The sequence below is a fragment of the Haliotis asinina genome, chromosome 4, assembly GCF_037392515.1.
Source record: "Haliotis asinina isolate JCU_RB_2024 chromosome 4, JCU_Hal_asi_v2, whole genome shotgun sequence".
Lineage (NCBI taxonomy): Eukaryota > Metazoa > Mollusca > Gastropoda > Lepetellida > Haliotidae > Haliotis > Haliotis asinina.
The window spans coordinates 22,248,957-22,273,032 of record NC_090283.1 but is presented as its reverse complement, the minus strand read 5'-3'; the positions used below and the strand labels follow the sequence as shown (position 1 = coordinate 22,273,032).

The 24,076-nt window shown below is 39.2% G+C and overlaps 1 protein-coding gene across 2 annotated transcripts; it reads right to left on the bottom strand.

The window, feature by feature from the left end:
- Nucleotides 1-1,204: 1,204 nt before the first annotated feature.
- LOC137281386 (thiamine transporter 1-like) lies at nt 1,205-17,740 on the bottom strand. 2 transcript variants are annotated; one of them, XM_067812577.1, is made up of 6 exons: nt 17,691-17,740; nt 13,479-13,636; nt 10,999-11,983; nt 8,764-8,956; nt 7,813-7,954; nt 1,205-5,414 (listed from the first exon to the last, which is right to left on the bottom strand). In XM_067812577.1, exons 2-6 carry the CDS (start codon nt 13,614-13,616, stop codon nt 5,277-5,279), a joined length of 1,596 nt encoding a protein of 531 aa, XP_067668678.1. In that variant the 5' UTR covers nt 13,617-13,636; nt 17,691-17,740; the 3' UTR covers nt 1,205-5,276. The 2 variants fall into 2 exon arrangements, with proteins under 2 accessions (XP_067668678.1, XP_067668679.1); XM_067812578.1 differs by lacking the exon at nt 17,691-17,740 and adding an exon at nt 17,380-17,402.
- Between the last annotated feature and the right edge of the window lie 6,336 nt (nt 17,741-24,076).

Sequence of the window (24,076 nt, the reverse complement as noted above, 5' to 3'; positions counted from 1 at the left end):
ATTAATTTGATGAAAATTATGTATGCTACACTAAATTAAGATGTAAGTCTATGGTAAGCTCGTCAAGTGTCCGAATAATTTTTGCACGACTCTGCAGTTCATATGACTGAACTGAATCTCAAGAGGTCCTTCTAGGAAAGACAGATCCGCCAACAGGTACATGGATCCGCGTCTTATATTTCCGAACATGTCTGCATCCATGCTATTTGATTTGCTGACGTTTTTTGCTCATTGTTTTCTTTTCCAGTTATGTGGCTGGCTGTTAATAATTGAATTTGGACCACAGAATCCAGTGATCAACAACATGAGCATCGACGATATATACCAGTTAATTTAGTTTTAAGCCTCACACATCAATATTCCAGTTATGTGGCTGTCAGTAAATACCTGGATCTGGACCACACAATCCAGTGATCAACATCATGAGCATGCGAGTTAGCTTAGATTTACGCCGCACTCGTCAATATTCCAGGTATGTGTCTGAAAATAAATCCGGACCACACAATCATGTGATCGACGTCATGAGCATCGATGATACATACGAGTAAGCTTAATTTAACGCTGCAGTAGCAACATTTCAGCTATACGGTGGCAGTCTGTAAATGACCGAGTCTGAACCTGACAATCCAGTGATCAACAGCTCAAAAATCGATCTGCACAACTGGGAACCGATGACATGTGCGAACCAAGTCAGCAAGTTTGCCCATCCGATCCCGTTAGTCGCCTCTTACGACAAGCATTGTCACCTTTTACCGTAAGCATGGGATGCTGAAGCCCTATTCTACCCTGGACCTTCACTGTCCGATATATACAACCAGAACCACAGTATCCTGCAGACATAAAACGTACATATAAGATGAATTATCTAGATAGTTCGTGATACTGCTTCAAATGAAAGAGTGTTTAGTTTGTTTGACGTTTAATACCTCACCCAAACATTTACAATTTACAGTAATATTACCGTGACCTTTAAATCATAATCAAGTCAGGACAGGACAATCTAGCGATCAACACGGTGAACCTTGATCAACACAACAGTGATACACTGACATCTGTCAACACAGTCAGCAAGGCTGACCACCCGAACCCGTTAGTTGCCTCTTACGACAAGCATGGGTTGCTGAAGATTCATTCTAACCCTGATCTTCACGATCGTCAAGTGTTCCTCCTTCCGGATGTACATCAACACACCAAAACACACAAAGAAAAACAATCGATTTATTTCAGTGCTATGGTTGAGATAGAGTAAGTGAAATCAATAAACAGTCGGTTATTCATATACCATTAACAGGAGTAGGGGATATTCCTTACCAGAAGTCAAAGCCAACGCATATGAGAAAAGGGTAATATATATCCATACAGATGAAACATTTCCAAAGGAATGAAATACATTGTCACATTTTCCCTTAATTTCTCATCATCTTTTCCTCCTTGGCTTCATCATTTCCATTTTATCAACCCTGTAAATTCAATATCCCCTACTTTTTGTATGGTATTTTAGACAGATAATAAAACCTTGTTAATCCGGACTGCACCTTCTCCGACGTGACTATCCAAATTAATATTATTTGGATAAACAAAACACCGACACGGGTGATCTACCTTTGTATTTTAACACATGATACAAACAGCTTGAACGTAATTGTCCGGAGTGCCAGGATTCCAGATTAAGAGGGTCTAGATACGAGACTTCACTCTGCAATTTGTGAATTGTCAAAACGATAAGTCACATTTCACGTGCTCTTTTTGTTCAGAAATTTAACAAAAACAATTCAGTTCTAGATATTTGATAAATGCGATTAAATTTGATTATTTTTATACCATAAACTTTTAAAAGTGGATGTGAAAATGTGTCACTTTAAAAGTGAAAACGCAAAAATAAATATAATATCACAAACTGGAAGACTGTGTAACCCTTGGGGCAGGGCGTACGTTTATGTCTGTGGAATATTCATAGACAACTGTAATGAATAAATTAATACTTGCTCATAGTAAGGGGGAAAATTCAATTTGGTAAATAAATACAAACAACTTCGGTACACACTTATTCATATGAATGGGAATAACTTGTTTTGCACTGGGACAAAATATACATTTTTATTGAGGAATTCCCTCAATACTGATTTATTCATTGAAAAACGTGGCTCGTTTCCTGAGCACATTCAAAGGCAGGTAATCTTTAATACCCATAAACACAAAGCGCACTTGGGCGCAAATAGGCCTTTTACTGGCCCATGTCGCCCTTAAACTGTAAAACCAACCAAACACAAAGCTCCTCACAGCGACAGTCCTTTGACGGCACTCTCTGTAAATATTGTGCTGTACAGGATAGTAACAGTATCTCATGCTGGGATGGAGTTTGTGTGAAAAATACGTCTGAAGGGAGGTAACTCTAATTTATAGCGTTTGACAGGCAGAAAACGTCATGGCTAATGGTCCCCTTTGTTGGTGGTAAAAATGTATATTTGACATACTCCTCAAACACACCATAATAGGGATTTTCATCAGCACCAGGAACACAGCACTATGATATGCTTACATAAATATATACACAACAGTCAGCGAAATATTAAAGCACAATGAACAAAGATTGACAACACACATGAGGGGTTCTATGCAAGTGTACAAAAATTAAAAAATATTTTAGACTGGTAATAAAACATGGACGACAAACCAAAAATCCAGACCACTGTACCATAACACAAGTATCATGTCTTGAAGCCATGCCATAAAATATGATACAAATATATTTACAGGTGATGAACATTAATTGCAAAGAGTATCTTTTCCAGTATCTTCAAGATTGTTTCCTTGGTTGTTGTGCACACTCAGCAATATTCAGAGATATGATAATAAAATCTGGACCAGACAATTCCGTGAATGACTAAGTATTAGCTTAAACGTTTCCCCTGTGATCACATGATCAGTCTCCTTACACTACACAACTGTGGCCACACATAATGAGCATCACGCCTGTACATTGGTCGTAGTCTAGTCCTCGAGGCACATTTCGGTGTCCAGAGCTCAAGACTGCAGAAACCTACCCCAGGTTGAATCCATTTTTCTAGTGCGGAACTGTCATGCTGCTGTGTGAGATGCAGTGTGGGAAATAGGCACAGGTCCACTAGCCCATGTCTAGTAAAAATCCAACTGGGCCATCAAATCGCCACCATCACTGGTCTGAGTGGCTAGTGAATTTTCATGAGATAATTTTGTAAATATATCACTCTTTCCGACTTAAGGTAAAATACACAGGGAAGATTATGGCCTTATTCATCACAGATTAATGATTAACCTTGTCCCATGCTGACAATATTTCATTCTCAGCTATTTTAAACATCATTGCCTAGTTTCTACATTCAAATTTGGGGCTACTGACTTAATTTGTGGGCAAGTAACTTTCAGGCATACTTAAGTCCCCTGGCTAGCAAAATTTGGAAACTATTTCCCACACTCATGAGATGCATTTGATTGTGTTATATATAAGCAACAACTGCCCAAAGCATTGATTATTTCATATTGCATAATACTACTTGGCATCAGTTGAATGAGAACAACTACCTACAGATACGGTTTTGGGTTGCAGAATATGGACATGTGTATTAAGATCCTGTTAGGGAAAACATAAATTTGTATATTAGGGGACAGGGGTAGTCCACTGGATAAGGTGTTAGCTTGTCCTGCTGAAAACTCATGGGCCCATTTCAGGTGTCCCCTGCCATGATATTGCTGGAATATTGCTATCATCAGTCTCACTGATAAGCTGACACTAACCAGTCCTTATTCATTTTTGAGCTTGTACATTTTAACAACACATCTTTACAAAAAAGGTCCAGTTTTTAAAACATTTTTAACTGATCAAAGATAAATAGAACAATCTTCACACACATAGTACTCTCTCCGACATCCATTGATCACTTGACAACATATTACAAAAAATACGAAAAAATATATATATGTAATGATTTGTTAGTGTACGAGATGAGAAGTTTTGTTTAGATCCTCATAATATCATCATCATAACAAATACGAAAATAAAACAGCTCAAACAAAAATATTGAATGTGGATTTCTGGTAGAGACTAGGATGTAGAAAATAAGGCAAAACAGAGCCAAGACTAAATAACATGCACAACTCATCGAAACTAAATCACAAACAGCTAGACAAAGAATTACTGTTGCATAATATCATCCCCTTTGAAAATTGGGGTTGGAATTAGTTCGTAAAGACGATTAATTCCAGAAAGTACCTTATGATACAGTTTGACAAGGACAACGGCACTGAAGCAATGAATATATCATTTCTGCCCAAAACCAAGAATTCTAATCAGAAAGCAACCATAGGACTCATAACATGTATGTCGCTGTCCACTAGTGGTGTTCTGGGTTACTGAAATAATTAAACGTTGGTTGCAGTGACCAAATGACCAAGCAGTCAATCACATTTTCTCATAATCGAACACAAATGATTTTGCAACACTACTGTTTATTTATACTGTTTATTATTGTTTATTGTTTAGAACACAACGTTTCGGAGTTAATGTTTACTCCTTCATCAGGAACATATCTTAAAAGTTGTCATGGCCTGAAAACGTTTTTTTATCTTAGAAAACTCACTTACTGAAACGTCATGACTGAATATTTCTTGATAAATATTTCTTGATGACTCCAGCAAGTTTATGTACATGATATATTAGTCATCATTTTAAAGCAGCAGGTTGCATTATGCTATACTTATCTGCAGTAACAACCAGAATACAAAATCCTAAAAATGACACTAACCAATATTTTTTGATGATTGCTCATTGGTAATGAACTGGGCCCTTATTCTCATAACGTTCGTAGCCCTAAGAATTCTTAACTTTGATTGTGGTCTATATGTTAAGAATGGATGTAAGAAGTTCGTAGGGTTACGAACGTTTCGAGAATAGCTAGTCTGATAATCAATTGTGACATTTCTGTCAGTTCTCATCACTGCTGTCAACCCTTGCCAACAATTAGCAAAAATGCTGAGACAGCCATATTTCTTGCAGAGATTTGCTGATATTGATTTCCCTGATGTATTGTAAAATGACTTAGGCACAAACCAAGCATAACAGAGAGACACTTGAATTTGGACACAGTTATGACATAAATAGAATTCACTGACTTATTGACTTAGATTTTGATTACTTAAATATCACATAGCTTTCAAAAGGGCACCATCATTGACAGTGCAGGGATATACACAGAAACTACACTAATTTGTGCATATGAGGTCAGATATCAAGGTCAAGGTCAATCTCTCACTAAAGTGTCTAGGTCGTCTCTTGTCTGGTTTGTGGTGCCACATCTTCTCTGAAGAATGACTCCGTAGACTGATCTGCAGATCATCACAAGACCGAAGAATCCAATAATGCCTGAGTAAATGGCAAACTGGAACAGAGAGTTTGTTGACATGAACATCTGAACAATAATCCATATTCATAACACATGAAACATCAAACAGGGGTTCAAAAATCCCATTGCCCGATGCCCAGGACAAGTCAGTTGTCATTTCGGGCAATCAGATAATGGTATCTTACTTGTCCGTGGGCTACTAGATAACTTCCGCTTACAGTTTCCAACTGCAAATAAACTTGGATTTCATGTCAAATCTGCTCAAAATGTAGTTATTAAATTTTGCCATGATAATAGAGTAGGGTTACTTTCTTGGTTATTTATCACTTTTTGATAAATTGTCCAGTAAACATTAACACCAAATACTGTGTTGATTTATTCTTTCAAAATGTCATCATCATGATTATGGCATAAAAATCAGTGCAAATGGAAACTTCGTCAGGACAAGTTACTTTCTTGAAGTCACTTGCCCTTTGACAAGTGGCTTTCGAAAAAATTGTTGAACCCTTGTCAACTCATATTTCAGAAAGTATGTTTCTTACTGGTATCTCAAGACATAAACATCTGATACAGTTTCTGACTTGGAAAATAAATAAAGGTGAGCGTTAACAGACGTGTGAGTGAGTTTAGTTTTACACCATTTTTTTCCCATTTCCAGCAGTATCAAGGACGGGGATGCCAGAAATTGGCTTCATACATTGTACCCATGTGGAGAATCAAACCCAGGTTATTGGCATGACAAGCGGACGCATTAACCACTTGGCTACCCAACCAACCCAGTGTCATCAGGAATCATTATTGATAGGTATTAATCTGTGACTGTTTAGTTTGAATGGTGTTATGACCGTGTCTTGTTATTATATTGGGGTTCATGATTACCATCAATTATTTATTGATAACTCAGCTCCAGTTATTCATCTGCATATTGGGTGCAACAGCGATGTCATTTGCTGCAGACCTGGGGACGAGTATCCCTGCACTAACAATATTTCCCCTGTACAACTTGCCAAAGCCATATGTTATGGACTACACCAGCTTCACTGCATAGACTAGTGGTTAAAGCGTCAAGGGGGAAACGGTGTACTACAGTATTGGTAGAACTGGTGGTATTTTCCATTTAGCTCAGTATATCGTAATGCAATTCAGGAATTTCTTATTTTCAGTTTTCATACGTTCATTTCTATTTAATCATGATATGAGGGTTTTGCCCATTCAAAATAACTGAGATTGTGGTCATTTTTTTTCAATGTTATTAAACAGTATAAAGTTTGGATCACTGGAGCTTGTAATGCTGAACATAATACGTCCTGGTTGTGGTGGCATGTGGGCCTGTGCATAACGCTCAGGTCACAATCACAATCAATGAGCACAGACAGTGCTCGAATGGGTGACCAGCAACTCCTGAGAATTTCTAGGAGTACTGTCCTGCCCCACAACAAAGCACATGATATATGTGATCTCACCTTAGGCAAGTGAATTTGTTCAAAATTGCCTCTTTTCACCCTGCAGAAAATGGGTACCCGGTGGTATAAGTCATTTGACTATAACCCTCTAGCACCTAACAGGCAGCTTGGGTTATCCGGGGTAATAATATGCCTGCTTTGACTGTTAGCGCTATGAGCATTCACCTAGTGAGTGGAGTTTGGCACAATATAAATATTATTATTATAACACTCGTTCACTGATTGCCATCTACCTGTAACCTATCATTATCAGAAATACAAGTTTGGCTCCTGTCAGTTTGCTGCCTTATGATAAAATCTCATGTTCTGACTGAAACAGACTGAACCGAAGGCCTTGTACCACAATATGTACTGCTTCACTCCTACTGGAAGATAGCATGACTGCACCCAAAATTAGACATGTTTGATGTCAATCAGATTGAGACAATATCAGATAGCATGTGAGTGCAGATGATCACCTGGGACAGTGATCGAAATAACGGTCTGCCCGACTGCCCGTGCCTGGAGTCGGGCTTGCTGGAAATTCTCTCCATCAGCCTGATTGTCTGGCAGAAATTTTTAAGGTTGACCTACTTTCAGTTCGCTCTCAGGACGACCATTACATTTTAATTGTCATGTCATCTTTTGATTTAAGAAGGATGAATGAAAGCTAAGGGTATATTCGAGTATATACAAATATAATACATGGACAACTCTGAAGCCAGTGAATATAGCAATAGGACACTTAAAGTGGCTGGCTTAGTAAGCTACGCTATGATTGGATATCTGTAGTCACATGGTTCAATAAGAACCAATCAAAGAGAGTGTTACTTACTCGTTTGTATGTGTCACAAAATGGCGGTGTTTTTGTAAGTTATTGCAAAATGGTAAGTTAAAAAGGTGGGCGGGCAACTTTCAAGATGGGCAGGCAACATTTATGGGCCACAAGCCCTGCTGTCAAGTTGAGTTGAAAAATTATTTCAATCACTGACCTGGGATAAGGCTGTGAAGGTTGTGTCTCTGTTGATGGCAGCTGCACAGGTGAAGATAAGGATGATAATGCTTGACGCCATCATATTGATGCCAAACACGAACGCAAACCGTTTACCACTGATAAAGGTAGCCACTCGATACCTGCAACAAAAGACATAATTCATGGCAAGAAGTCCAACGTGAGTGGGTGTGTTCAGTTTAGTTCTGTGCCACTTTTGGCAATACTCATGCAATATCACAGGGGAGGACAGCAGAAATGGGGTTCACATCATTGTATCCATGTGGGGGAATCGAACTCCGGTCTTGGGTCACAAAGAGTGAACACTTTTGCCACAGGACTACCTCATTGTTCTGGATTCCAAAGCATCTAAAAACCAATATTTATCATTCATGCATTACATCTTGAACTAAAAAAATTACTGTTTTTTTGTGAAAATGGTAACCATGGTAACCTACATCGATATGGTAATGGCATCTGTAGCGACTTAAATTAACTTTGTTTTGGAAGTTACAAAAGGTCTAAACCTCAAGTCGCCAAACAATAATAATTTCAAGGATTGTTAATTTTCTCTTTTCTTAAAAAAATGTGGTCACATGAAAGTTGACCAATGAAGACCTGGGTTAGAATTGATCTTCAGTAACCCAGGCATGCAGATCAAGCCTGATCAGGTGGTCTGACTCGATGACTTTGTTGACACGTCATCGTAACCATGCTTGTGACCATACTTGTCGCAACAGGCGACTAACGGGATCGGGTGATCAGGCCAGCTGACTTGGTTAGCACATGGTTCCAATTGCACAGATCGATGCTCATGCTGTTGATCACTGGACTGCCTGGTCCAGACATGATAATTTACAAACCGCCATGATGTAGCTGGAATATTGCTGAAAGGAAACTGAGTGGATCTGCCACTTCAAGACCATTTCAGTATGAAACCATGGCAACCTACATCGCTATGGTGATGGTCATCTGGTAGAGCACCCTGCAGGCGATGTACAGCGAGCGTCGCATCCACACATTGTTGAGGACGGCAATCAACGCTACAAGCAGGCTCTGTACCAGTGATGTGCCTCCCAGGAAGAAAGTTTCAAAACTGGGCCAATTCACAGTCAAGAAGCTTGTCAAAAGGACACAGAATATTGCTGAAACAATGATTGCAATCAAATTAATCAGCAGGCATAGAATGGCAGGAAATACTATTATATTTACTGGGAATGAAATAATGCCTAATTTACCTGCTATGGCAAGGTAACTATTGAACTTGCACAGATGAAATATTCTCAATGACCCATGATGGCATAACGTAAATTACAAAAATAATACTCTATATGATAAATTTATTGGAATATGTGATAAATATGATCAACTTAAATGATTTAAAACCCATTTCTGCATCCAATCAAAGTTTTTGTTGGCGGCACTGTCAAACATGTGGTCTACCCTTAATTAAGCCAGTTTGTTAAAAATTGCCCAGTTCCACCAGCAGAAAATGTGTACCCAGTGGATATGCTTCTAGACCCTCACTGACAGCTTGGGTTTTCTATTTAAATAATGTCAATTATGTTGTATGTGCTTAAGGCATAAGCCTGTTGCATGATAGTTCAGCAATGTATTATCATCTCACAGCTTTAGGTGTGGCCATTCTGAATGCCAGTGCGAATAACAGGAAGTCATGTTCTGGATGATAACATAGTTTGTTTGGACCAGAACAGTTGAAGCTGATCTATTTTAGTGTTTCCTCCAGACCACAAAAATGGCAGGGTGAAGTTTCTACAGAAAAGGGCACCCTAGTTTGAAAAGGGCACAAACCACAATAAAAACCAAAACAAAATGATCAGATTGAGCCTCCTGTATTATTAACCTACAGTCTCCTTTGCTTTTTTCTCAGGGAGATTTTCAATACAGCTTCCAAGTCAGTGTCATTGTGGCTGTTAGTGTTTAGCCTGATCATAAGATGCTTGTTACAGTTGCTGCCTTTCAGTCTGTTCCTGTGCTCTGTCACAATTAGCAAGTACCGTTCAGGGCGCAGTGAAAAGGGGCAGGGCGCCAGAAATAAGGGCAGGGCGCACGAGGAAAAGGGCAGGGCGCAGCGCCCTTCTAAAATGCTCTGGAGGAAACACTATATTCCTACAGTCATGACTGTGTCTAGCTCTCAAGGTCTACATGATGTTTCCAGATTTGTTAAACAATAAATTGAAATGACATAGTTGTGATATTTTAGGTTAAGTTATAATTAGAACATAAAAAGGTATGAACATAATTACTTTTACAAAGTGTTATGAGTGTGTATTTTCTGTATATTTTGTTATTAATTAAGTAATAATTATTATTGGGTCACAGCGTTTAGTGTTTTGAATAATAGTTATGATGACTTACATTTCATATTACAGATGGTCAGCTTTTAGGATTTTGCCAGCAGGCTTTCCAGAAGTACTTTAGAGTTACATTCCTTTGAAAAACAACAACACAAGACCACTATGATTGTTCTAGTGCTTTCCATGTTAGTGGTGATGGTTTATGTGCTCCAACTTTCAAGAAATGACTGAATGTATATATAAATGCTAGTTGCCATGTTGTTGACGGACACAGACACACATTACTGGAGTATACATCATCAATTGCAGCCAACCGCTGCTTGACCACTCGCTGTGTTACATTTGCATAACTGCTTCTCACTCTCGCACTAAGACTTTGATGTGAGTTGGCTATATATTTCATCACCCATTGCTTTAGATTTTGTCTCATTTGCATTGTATTTGAAATCGTTATTGTGAAATTGACTTGTGACTTTATATAACGTGCCCTCTTTGCTAATAATACAATATTTGAATGTTTGTTCTATTTTGCTGGTTTACAGGGGATGTCTGTTTCGTCACGGCAAAATTCTTAACCATAACAAAAGGAACACCTAAATTATCTGTCATTTACAATTTGCTCACATATTCAGTGAATCGTACCACATCCCTTCATGAATACATTTCATCATGATTGGACGGTCATAGGTCACTCAAAGGTTACCTGACGCGACCTCCTACTAGATTTTGTTAGACTCAGTAGTGGAGTGTAACGAGAGGTACAGAGATTAGGTGTACTTAGACTGTCATCTGTGGTGAATTTGAACTAAAACTTATCCTTGTTTGCCAGTACTTTGGAGAAGACTCTTGTATTGAACCAAAGATCTTACCAATTAGAAGATATATTGATTCAACAGATGCATCTGTAGCGTTCCGTGCTTCATGCTCCTTTCCCAGAAGGTGAACTGAAGCTCCCACTTGAAAGTCCACAATTGTCGCAAGTATCCAAAACACTGACCACAGTATCACAGACATGTCTGTATAGGTTTCCCTAAAAGAGTTCACACTCAACATAAACTTCTCCTTCAAATTCTCTTTGTCCTTGTCCTCCAGCTGTTGTGATTCCTCCAGTCTGGTCCTGTCAAGACTGGACATGTCCGAGCACTCGGACATCATATCATTGTACGAGAAACCCAGAGAGCTTGTGTCAATGTCATAGAAGGTGGGTCCTGTAGCATATGGTAGCACAGATGAGTCTATACTACTTCCTGGAATGTCATAGGTTTTAATAACAGAGTTACCTGCCCTTTTTGCATGAGTTGTCTCCCCTTGTATGTGACTGTTTTGGATTGATAAGTTGCCATGGCTACCTCGATGTGCCAGGTTTTGAGTCTGAAACATGCCATTACTGGGGCTCTGAAGTTCTCGTTCAATCACCTGTTGGAATGTTGAGAGTGATGCTGATGGAAGAAGCATGGAAACCACAAATGCCAAACACACGAATCCAAGCGTGAGACAATTCAACACAAAGTAATCTGTGTGGAACACTTGTACCATCATCTGTCCCGTAGCATAAGCAAGCAGTCTCCCCAGAAGCAATGCTATTCGGGAGAATCCTGAAACCTTGTGAAACTTTTCGGGCTCGGCAACAGCAAAAGCATAGGCAAAGTATGCAATATCGGTCGTCGAACTGAAGGCTGCTGTGAATATAGACAGTTGTATCACAAGGAGGCTGCGGCCCCATGTGAGGAGAGCTGTGTAAGCTATGAGGGCCAAGATGCCGAGTGATATTGTAGGCTTGTAGAACACCAGGTCCGTGATGAGCAGCACAAGGAGCAACACACAAGGATAGGAGTAGGCATAGACAGGGTAGGCCTGGAACACAGATAAATATCTTTAATACACAGGTAGGAGTAGGCATACACAAGATAGGCATAGAACACAGATACATATCTATTACACACAGGAATTGGAACAGGCAAAGACAGGATAGGCCTGGAACATAGATACATATCTTTTATACACAGGCAGGTGCAGGCATAGATGAGACAGGTCTGGAACAAAGATAAATATCTTTTATACACAGGCAGGAGTAGGCATAGACAGGATAGGCCTGGAACATAGATAAATATCTTTTATACACAGGCAGGTGCAGGCATAGATGAGACAGGTCTGGAACAAAGATAAATATCTTTTATACACAGGCAGGAGTAGGCATAGACAGGATAGGCCTGGAACATAGATAAATATCTTTTATACACAGGCAGGTGTAGGCATAGAGGAGACAGGTCTGGAACAAAGATAAATATCTTTTATACACTGGCAGGAGTAGGCATAGACAGGATAAGCCTAGAACACAGATAAATATCTATTGTACACAGGCAGGAGTAGGCATAGACAGGATAGGCCTGGTACTTGATAAATATCTTTATACACAGGCAGGTGTAGGCATAGAGGAGACAGGTCTGGAACAAAGATAAATATCTTTTATACACAGGCAGGAGTAGGCATAGACAGGATAAGCCTAGAACACAGATAAATATCTATTGTACACAGGCAGGAGTAGGCATAGACAGGATAGGCCTGGTACTTGATAAATATCTTTATACACAGGCAGGTGTAGGCATAGAGGAGACAGGTCTGGAACAAAGATAAATATCTTTTATACACAGGCAGGAGTAGGCATAGACAGGATAGGTCTGGAACAAAGATAAATATCTTTTATACACAGGCAGGTGTAGGCATAGAGGAGACAGGTCTGGAACAAAGATAAATATCTTTTATACACTGGCAGGAGTAGGCATAGACAGGATAGGCCTAGAACACAGATAAATATCTATTGTACACAGGCAGGAGTAGGCATAGACAGGATAGGCCTGGTACTTGATAAATATCTTTTATACACAGGCAGGTGTAGGCATAGATGAGACAGGTTTGGGACAAAGATAAATATCTTTCATACACAGGCAGGAGTAGGCATAGACAGGATAGGCCTGGAACATAGATACATATCTTTTATACACAGGCAGGAGTAGGCCTAGACAGGATAGGCCTAGAACACAGATAAATATCTATTGTACACAGGCAGGAGTAGGCCTAGACACGATAGGCTTGGTACAAGATAAATATCTTTTATACACAGGTGGGAGTAGGCATAGACAGGATAGGCCTGGTACAAGATAAAAATAGCTTTTATACACAGGAAGGAGTAGGCATAGACAGGATAGGCCTGGTACAAGATAAATATCTTTTATACACAGGTAGGAGTAGTCTTAGATAAGATAGGCATGGATCATAAATACATATCTATTATACACCAGCAGGAGTAGGCATACACAGGAAAGGCCTGGGCCCCGGTGACAATACCCACCTCAAAATCCAACTGGTCATTTGTAAGATTGTGTGTAGCTGAAGTCAGATACAAGTCCCTGAACATTCCCAGGAAGTGCAGCTCCTTCAGAAAACCCACACCACACAGGGACACTACAGCCACCCTCCAGGTAACCATGGTCTTGTAGGGTGTCACATCTGTAACAGAACACGGCAGTTTGTCAGTGGTTCCAGGTCACAATTCATGTATCAAATTAAGGGGTGTATTTGTGTGGCTTTCACAATATGAAATGATGAAGTTCAAGGTCAGATCAGTATTTCTGCAATAATATGGGATTAAATGGATCAAATGTCATGCTGGATCAGCACATCATATTCAGACACATGCCTCATGCAAATGTAAGCAAATATTGCCACATAGAATTATAAACTTTTCCATTCAAGTGAACCCTTCTCAAACAGTGACGTCCCGTGAATGTCCAGGGTAGAATAGGCCTTCAGCATCCCTTGCTTGTCATAAAAGGTGACCATGCGTTTCGTAAGAGGTGACTAACGGAATCGGGTGACCAGGCCATCTGACATGGTTGGCACACGTCATCGGTTCCAAATTACACAGATCGATGCTCATGCTTTTGATCACTGGATTGTCTGGTCCATGCTCGATTATTTACAGACCACCGCCATATGGCTGGAATACCGCTGAGAGCAGCGTAAAACTAAACTCACTCACTCACTCCAACAGTGACAGCTGAGCATATCACTGTGCTGAGTTATTTGTATTTCACTGATGTCAGGACTGATCAAGAAACAGTGAGTGAGTTTAGTTGTACGCCGCACTCAGCAATATTCCAGCTATATGTCGACAATCTGTAAATAAGTCTGGACAGGACAATTCAGTGATCAACAGCAGGAGCATCGACCTGGGCACTTGGAAACCAATGACGTGGCGTCATGGTGCTGAATACCTATTCTACTGCAGATCTTCATGAGTCAATCAAAAAAGAAACGTTTACAAAATTGTTTTGACTGTATTATAAATTAAATTATAACTGGAATCAACAATTGTTTTAAGACATTACATCCTTTGGTTCTTTTCCCTACAATGGGTGGCGCTGTAGCCTTGTGGTTGAAGTGTCCGCTCGCCATGCCAAAAACACGGGTTTGATTTCCAACATCAGTGCAATATGTGACGACCATTTGCTGATGTCCCCTGCATTGATATTACTGGAATGTTGCTAAAAGTGGCTTAAACACATATCCACTCACTCACCCTCCGAATATATCTTTCAGTTTGAAATCTTTGATGAATCCTGAAGTATTTTAAACAAAGCAGGGCTTGATTTCAGAGATGTTAACCAACTTGCGTTTAAATTCCAGTTGTAATGAAGTGAGTTAAAATGTCAGAGGTTGTGGCACACATAAAAATATTTATTACTCATGTGGGCAGTGTATTGGTCATTGCATACTAATCTTGTATGTCACACAAGTGTTGTATTGCGTTGACCTGTATCATAACAACTTGCTTGACCTAAGATTCTAACAATTTCATTGGATAATCAATGACCTCTCAGTTACATCATATTGCGACGAAACTACATTTCCATTCATAACAAACACATGAATTCATTCATTCTACAACTTAAATTGTGGGAATGTAAACATTGTGAATGTTGCCATGTCGCTGTTTAATTGTGAGTTGAAAAACTTATATGCAATGTTTTCACCTGTGATGTTAGCTGAGTGAAGCAAAGCAAGAAACGGGGTGCTACGGATTACTTTACTGTAGGTGGCTGTACAAGGCGATGAAAAGTGACATGCAATGTGACATCAGTTACCAAGGGGGCAATGAGTGACGTCATTACTGTGACGTCATGCTAAAAGTATACAACAGCAGAACATTTGTAACATTCCTATGGTATCTTACCTCACTCTCACTCATTCAGATACCATGGAAAAGTCACTTGTTCTGTATATAATTCCTATGTAATGAGACCTCGTTCTGTATATAGTTCCTATGTAATGAGACCTCGTTCTGTATATAATTCCTATGTAATGAGACCTCGTTCTGTATATAGTTCCTATGTAATGAGACCTCGTTCTGTATATAATTCCTATGTAATGAGACCTCGTTCTGTATATAATTCCTATGTAATGAGACCTCGTTTAGTATTCTCTATGTCCCTAATGTAGTACCCATGAAACTGTAGCAACACAGAGACACAGCTGACCCCCGCTTATAACAACTGTCATAGCCCAGACATCTACATTAATGGCAAATGTTTTGATGCCATACTTACGTAAAGTTCGAAGAAAAATGAACTGACATACATATACTTAAAATATTAAATTTATTGCAAGTTAGCCCCATAGCTAGGTTGTGCAAGCACTGAACTGAACTGCAAAGTACAGACATACAAAGTGAGCATTGACTTGACCAGTATTCCAGTTACATACCAGCATCCAAGCTTCAGGTTGGGAGTAGCAAATGAAGGCGTTCAATGCTTCCCAACCCTTCTGGTTCAAAGATCTGGGCCTTCTTTCACTAGGCACTAAGGTTATCGTAAGTCACTACTGGCTGGCGACCAGTTATCGCCATTTTTAAGCGGTTTTTAACGATTTACTCCATTATTTCTTCACAGAATGAAATAAAATTTATCTTGATAAGAGATCAGCTATTCACCGATGTTTTCTGCTTGTTTACAGTTGTCAATTGTGTTTCTCTGAAACGCGGTCAGCAAAAAGCGCGGTAGTGTATATTGTGCGATCCATCGCCATTTCTGAAGTTTGTATTTTATTCACATAATTTGACATAAACTTGGTAATAAAACTTTTGTGTTTCAAACCTAGACATATTGAAGAAATTTCATGACTGGAATTTGTTTAAAAAAAGGTACTTTAAAAGAACAAAACTCACTCTCATTGTGAATGTTGACAGATGCTGATATAAGCTGGTCAGAATATGGAGACGGGCACTTATCAAACTTGACACTTTGAGTAGTTGTTTGCAGTTTTGGCAATGTTTGTTTTCTTGGGGCAAAATGTAAAGATAAAGGTGAAAATTGACAGTTATATTTTGTCAGTATTGTCTGCATTGTACCTGTCGAGTCTATAAAACCAAGATGGAAATTTGGGTCAATTCAAAGTTAAGTGATTGACTGTCGGCATTATGGGTAAGTTCAGAAAAATTAAAATCTGCACTTTTTGAGGACTGAATTGTGACGTCATAGATTCACAGCCAGGATGATTTTCATTCAATTCTCATTGTTTATGAAATTTCGTGTCAACACACAAATGGTCACGTGACATACCCATACATGTTTAGGTCGTGTCTCACTAGAGGATTCATACTTGTAATGCCTACAACCTGAAATACTAACACTAATTTTAACTCTTGTAACCTGTCATATTTTTGGATGTGTCAATATGTGAAACACTATCTAAGTATAGGTAAAGCTGTCTGCGCAGGCACAACAGCCACGTGGTGGCGATAATTGGTACGCAGCGATAACTGGTCGCTAGCCAGTACAGTAACCTCAGTGCAGTGTTAAAGAAAGGGAGCCCTTGGCTAGAACTGATCTTCAGTAACTCATGCGACTCAGAAATGCGACTACAGTCCCCTACACCCTTTCAAGACAGACTGTAATAGTACCCCACTGAAATCGGAACACAGAGTGTATCCTTGCACGAATCACAATCAATGAAAATCTGATCTCAAAATTAGGTTGCATAGTGTGGGATTCTAGTTTCAAATACAGATACATACATCAGTGTTGGCTCAAGAGAGGGTTTTTGAGTGTTTTGACTCATCAAATTCAGTGAAGACCCCCAGAAACAGTATTTTCATCAATTTGGACCCACTCAAAATTTCACCCAAATCTATCACTGATACATGAATAGGATTAACAGATAGGTACAGTTCCTTTCAACAGTACTGTGTTTACCAGTCTAATTAGGACAAACATGTCATCCTTCGCGGGCCTACTTGATGATTATCAGTTGTTGACAATGCAGTCTGAATCAGACAAACCAGAGATTGATGCTATGAGAAAAGATTTCAAACTAGTCGCATAATTTGGCCAATGATCGCAATGGTTGTCTCGTTTACTGCGCAAGCATTGTCGCTGACGACGATTTGATTTTTTATGTTTCACTCTAACTCTCGATAATGTGAACATGAAAACTGGGAACATCGTGCATTGACTGGGTTGTCAAAACGCCTAGACCTGTCACTTTTCAAAGGTAAGACTCTCACCTTCTGCTTAAACCACCCGGAAGTGAAATGAAACGAATCTTGAACAGAATGACCTCCCCTGCGTCTCCTCTCAAATCACAATTCTGCACCAGTCAAAACAATTCTGTACCAAAACGGTTTAAGCACAGTTGACAAAACGGGACAATTTTGTCTATCGCTGGTCTTGCCACAGGGAAACCCGGAAAACCTTTAAAAGCAGCTGAACGTTTTAGTTTCAAAAAGGTGTATATGATGTAATAGGATATAATATTTTAAAACAGTTTTGAAATATATTTATATCAACAGCATAAAAAAAAATAAAAACAAATATCAAACTGACGAGTGGCAAATGACCATACATTGTATATCTCAGAGACTGACAATATTTCCCTTTTGTCGACTCGCTCCACGAATACGAGCGGACGCACTAAAGACACCTATTGTGACCCTGATTCCCTAAATTAGTGATAGAAAACTTCACAAGTGTAGGGATAGAACAATATGTTCAGGTACGACTAGACACAAATTTCTTTCTATTGACAAGTGATGATTAGATGTTTTAACACATTGAATAGGCTTCCATATATTTTCTAATAGCTTTAAGTATTTGTCGAGTGATGGTAAGTTTTTAAAAACCTAATAATATTGTCCTTTGTATGAATTTTTCATTTCATTGGTCTTTCAGGATTGATTCAGCTTTTGATATGACCCAGGACTGAGTATAATATAAAGGGGTTGTCAAATATATCTGGTAAGCCGCATTTACAAAATATATGTTTCACACGATTTAACCAGGGAGCCCTATCCATGATAAAATCTAAAATGAAAGCTATTTTGTTGCTTGCAAGAGAAAATTTCAATTTGCGCCAATAAGTCATTAATTGGTGATAAGTGATTAACTAAAACCAGTGCCCTCCTCTGCCAGAAGCCCCTCCATCGACACAGGGTAACAGGGTAACACGGCAAACAGGCTGTCCAATTCTGCTATTAGCGGTACTCAGCACTCATGGACGAGGAGTGCCTTGAAAGACTGCCGCATTGTTACATCTTTGCACCCCTTTCAGCCCATTTCATTCCAGCAATATCATGATGGTAGAAAAATAATTCTATCACCCCCTTCTCTGTAAGCATGAGATGGCCAGTGCCCACAGAAGAACAGTGACTGTTAGGAGACACGGGTGGCGCATACTGAAAGTGTATGGAGTGAGTGACATTTTACGTACACCGCAGTTAGCAATATTCTAGTTGGGAGACACCACACAAGATTTTCAGGAATTGCACCCATTCAGGGAATCATGGCGTGCGAACGCTGATCTGTACGGTGTACCATTAGTCTCAAATCGCCGAACGCGCTAGAAAACGTCACAGGTTATGTACTGGATGCAACATGTATTATGTTCATCGTCAAACCGTACAAGGAAGGTGTTACGTACTGAAACGCTAGCCGCGAATAGCTAAAGAAAATTACTGATGCGGCTTAAAGGTATATTTACTCATGTAATGGAAAGATAATATGTTAGTCAAAGAAGCGTTGCCTGACCTGCGTGCTATCTCTGTTTAGACATTCGACATGGCAGATTGAAATCTTTCCTTAACCCAGGCACTATCTCCTCTATCTACAATTTTCAAGTGTTAGGTTTTTGCACGCCACAGACACTTGTCATATATAACCAGGAAATATTTCCCCTGTTGGTGACACCAGGAAGTTTGATTTGCTTGTTTGTTGCTTAACGAGGCAGTATGATCTTCTGGATCAGTGCTGATTAAAGTATCAGTGTCTCCAGAAATAACCTGCGTAGCTATGTTCCGTCGCGGATTCCATCAGGTTCTGTGTATGATTCACTTAACAGCTGATAAGTCGAAGTTTGTGTATTTGTTTGCTGTTTAATTCTGCCCTCAGCAATATTTCAGGCATATGGAGGCAGTATGTAAATATTCGAGTGTTGACCAAACAATCCATAGATCACCAGCACGATCATCGATCTAAATAGAATACAGTGGAAGCTGTCAAAACCGACATCTGTCCAATCCGGCAAGGTGGGAATACCAGCATAAAATCTCAGTCCCGTCTGAGGCTTGAACATCTATCATCAGCTCTACAATGCGGCACGTTGTCTAAACTGGATTATTTCTTCAGTCCCGATGAGTGCCGGTTAAGACAGCTTACACTGTAGTATGAGACTGTATAGTATACATGTACACTTGGCCCACTTGTTAAATTTGATGGTCTGAAATAATCGCGATCTTGTCGATTCTACCAAGTTTTGAGTAGATGATCTGTATTACACTTCGCATATTTTCAAATTCTCGTTTCAGTTTTCAAAACCCCCAAAATGTAAAAAAGACAAACATGAAGCACTTCATCTTTCATAATCTTGTGTACCCCTTTTGCACGTCCAAGACATAGCTGCACCTTCCTCACAATCTAATAAAGAAAACGTGCGTAACCGCGTTCCATTCCTCTACTCGAGCTCTGCAGAGTACTGGGTGACTTGTGTGCACAAGTCGATCGTGTTCATCCCAGACATGCTCAACTGGGTTGAGGTCTGGCGAACATGCAGCTAGGCCACTCCACCCGCTCGACGCCCTGCTTCCTAAGGAATTCCGTGACCATCCCGACCCTACAATGCCAAGCGTTGTCGTCTTGCAGTAAATACCATGCATAGCTTGTAGGAATGGTACTGCTGTAGTAACCAGGATCTCGTCCCGATAACGCAGTCTAGTAAGATTACCGACGACAACGTGTAGTGGAGTATGTCGAGTATGAGCTATCCTTGCCCAAAATATGCCCAACTCTCCCATCCAAATTGGGCCACCATTGCATCTGTGATTCGCTCTCCACTGCGTCGATAAATCGTCTGCCGACCACCATTGAAAAACAGACTGAATCTGCCTTCATCTGTGAAGAGCACAAGAGACCACTGATGTTGATGTTTACTCCATCTAAAACATGCCTGCCCGTGACGTGATGTTAGCGGTGGACGAACTGCAGGTCGCCTGCAGCTAAGTCAGCTGCTCTTAAACATCGACGAACGGTGCTTCTGGATATCCAGACATTGTTAACTTTGAAGTGCTCTGTCTGGGGAATCTGCTGCGATCTGGTACGTAACACAATCATGTTCCTATCATCTCGGACTGTGGTGTCTCTGGGGTGACTTTGTTGGCGTTCATATTCCACGAATCCATAGACTAGTAACCTGCCACAGTCTAACAAAACATAGCATTCTGACTCACATTAAAACGGACCAGCCGCAGCCTGAGTTTGACCAGATTCCTCCGAAAAGGTATGCAGCCTTTACCTTCAAGCAAGTGTCAAAATACAACTCATTTTAAGCTGCCATTTCAAACATGTAACAGAACAATCAACGACATTGCGAAAACACGCGTAGTGGTCTCCACCTCCCCTCCTCTGGATAGAGCGACTCGCACTTGCAAATACTTGAAATTAAGTGGTAGGTGGATTTATACTGACAATTTGAATAACAAATGCACCATATGTACTAAAATGTATCTGACGTCAAAAACATAATAATGGTCTTTTCTAGGAGTGTATGTGTCCTCATGGCGCAGATCATTTGGAATCACTGGATTGTCTTGTCCAGATTCGATTAATTGCAGACCACTTTCACCTAAGGGCGACACTGAATATCATTCAAGACAATAAAACAAGTACATGTCTTTTGCTGCAAACAGTTTATTTCAATGTAAATCTCAAAATATCTCCAAACAACGTTAACATTCAAAAAATAGAAATGACTGAGTGAGTAAAAATTTAACGTCACAAGTAATGAACACACAAAAACAGTCGAAAAAGGATATGTAAAATATTTATGCTCAAAACATGTGTAAGTGCACATTCTTTCGTTATTTAGCGGGATAACAGACATAAATATTATTGGTGTAGTACTCCTGTTACTGAAACCAATGCAAGCCGGATACATTGTGTTTTTGATAACTGAATGGAAACCCAACAAGAACTAAGTAAAACACCTCGTGCCAAAGTACTCTCATTGCTCGAACGCGTGTTATTAAAGTAAATAAATAACCATTAGAAAACCATTGAAAAACACGTGCCAACAATTTCAGACGGTTATTATTCCATCCACAAACAACACAAACAATACAAATTATTCCATAATCCAAAACGACACACACGTTCTTGTGTTCCAACTGTATCAATAAGCAGTATATGGATCATTATAATTATCATAACAATGCTAGTAACAATAAACCTCAACACTATCAGCACATTGACATCTTGTAATCCTGTTGTTTAACATGTTTCTGTCACATATGATTTTCACATATGATTTCACTGTGATTTCACTACTGAGAATGAATTACCCTTCACAGTTCTGCGAGTACTATTTCTTTGACGTATAACTAGAAGGCATTTACTGTGTCATAAAATAACCTTAAGGCATTGAAACAAGAAATAGCACTGGACGATAGACCTCAAAGTATCTACTTTAGTAAAACTATCAGAACAGACTTAAGGTATTTAAAGAACAAACAGCATTTGACGATAGACTACCTTCAAACTACCTAGTTCGGTAAAAACATCAAAACTCACGGTCTACGATGAAATCAGTGTCACAGTTCCTTTGAATGAAGTGGTCTAGTTAGAACTATCTTACGCTATTTCAACTGAAGGACCGAGTCATTAACAATTCACATTTTTAAATGAATACTACAAACATGAAAAAGTATTAGTATGTAAATATATGTAAAGTGTCAGAGATGCCAGTTTTAACAATGACATCACCGTATTTATTTCGAAATGAAATAAACATTATCAACTAGTTAAATAAAGCCTTTGGATAAGGAAGTGATAAACAGACGAATTTGTGGATGTCAACTCATTTACTTTCAGGAACAACGTTTCGGAGCCTAACCTTACTCCTTCATCAGGTCAATGTAAACAAATAGAAAACTGATACATTTACCTATACAATGAACTAGGAAACAGGTGGTTATATTATGAAAAGGCGATGAAACAGCTATGTAATGACATATATTAGGGAACAAATAGCTGTATCTAAGCAACCTACGACAAAGATAGCCATATAATGAAAAGGCGAAGAAACAGCTATGACACAAATTAGGTAACAAATAGCTGTGTATCAATAACCTACGAAACAGAGGGCAATATAATGAAAAGGCAAGGAAGCTGCTATATAATGACACAAAGTAGGTAACAAATAGCAGTATGTAAATAACCTATATAATGAAAAGGCGAGGAAACAAATAGCTGCACAGCGCCTTGGCAAAAGTACAGCCATATCGCGACTGAAACAGTTAATATGTAAACAATGTATTATATAATATTAAATATAAACTAAATCTGTCGACAAAGGATTGCAAAACATGTAGAATATCACAATTTGAGGCTTTACATCTATCATTCAATGATACTAATATACATGAATGAACATAATTAGGAAATACCAACATACCAAATGATAAATAAGGGTGGTGCAACCTGTTTTCATTTGAGACTGCCTCCGTCACTATGTTGGGTGCTAGGGTTATCCCCAAGCTTGAAAAGTGTCGGTGAGGCATTTTTGAGATTATGGGGTAACAGTGCGAGTGTGGAAAGTCATTTGAAATGTTACAGTGTGATCTGAGTCAACGGTATGAATATAAAACGTTTAATCTTCATATACCAAATATTAATGACCCTACAGGGTACCTACTGTATCGGTTAAAAAAAAACCCCTCTTAACGGTTTTTACTACCTACGAAGGCGAACATATCGCGGTTCATATTGTTCATACGATGTCCTAAGGCAAAATATCACTTTGTCATGGTAAGGTGACGTCATGAACAATGCCACGACGCCACGGTTCTTCTGTGACGTTGCGTTCTACATGAGGAGAACGCGGGTAGCCAGCCCATGTTTGAAACAAGATTTGGGTTTTTTTTCCTCAATTTAATCACTCCCATAATAAACAGAATATTAAATTCGTGCCCATAACATATTATGTTTACGAAACTAGTGCCTACATATCGGTATATCTGTATCACGAATACCACCAGTTACAAACACATTCACTTATTATAATCTACTTATAATTATATAATGCTGTATACATGAAAAAAAACAACAACAATAAAACGATAAATATTTTATACTTATCTGCTAGACCGGTTTTATGTCTCGAAGAACGCTATGGGTACGGGACGTTGGCTGTTATAAGTAGGTGGGATTCCATAAATACTAAATTAGTAGCTCTTTCATTTAAGTCAGCCATGAACGCATGACAGGCGGGTCGATCTCCTTACATTGTAGTGTTAATAATGTCATGTAGCAAACAAACGGATATCGTTGAATAGGAAGCCATCCATCCAATACATTTCTCCTAAGGTAAGTAAACACCCTGGGTACTAAACGGATACAAGTGATC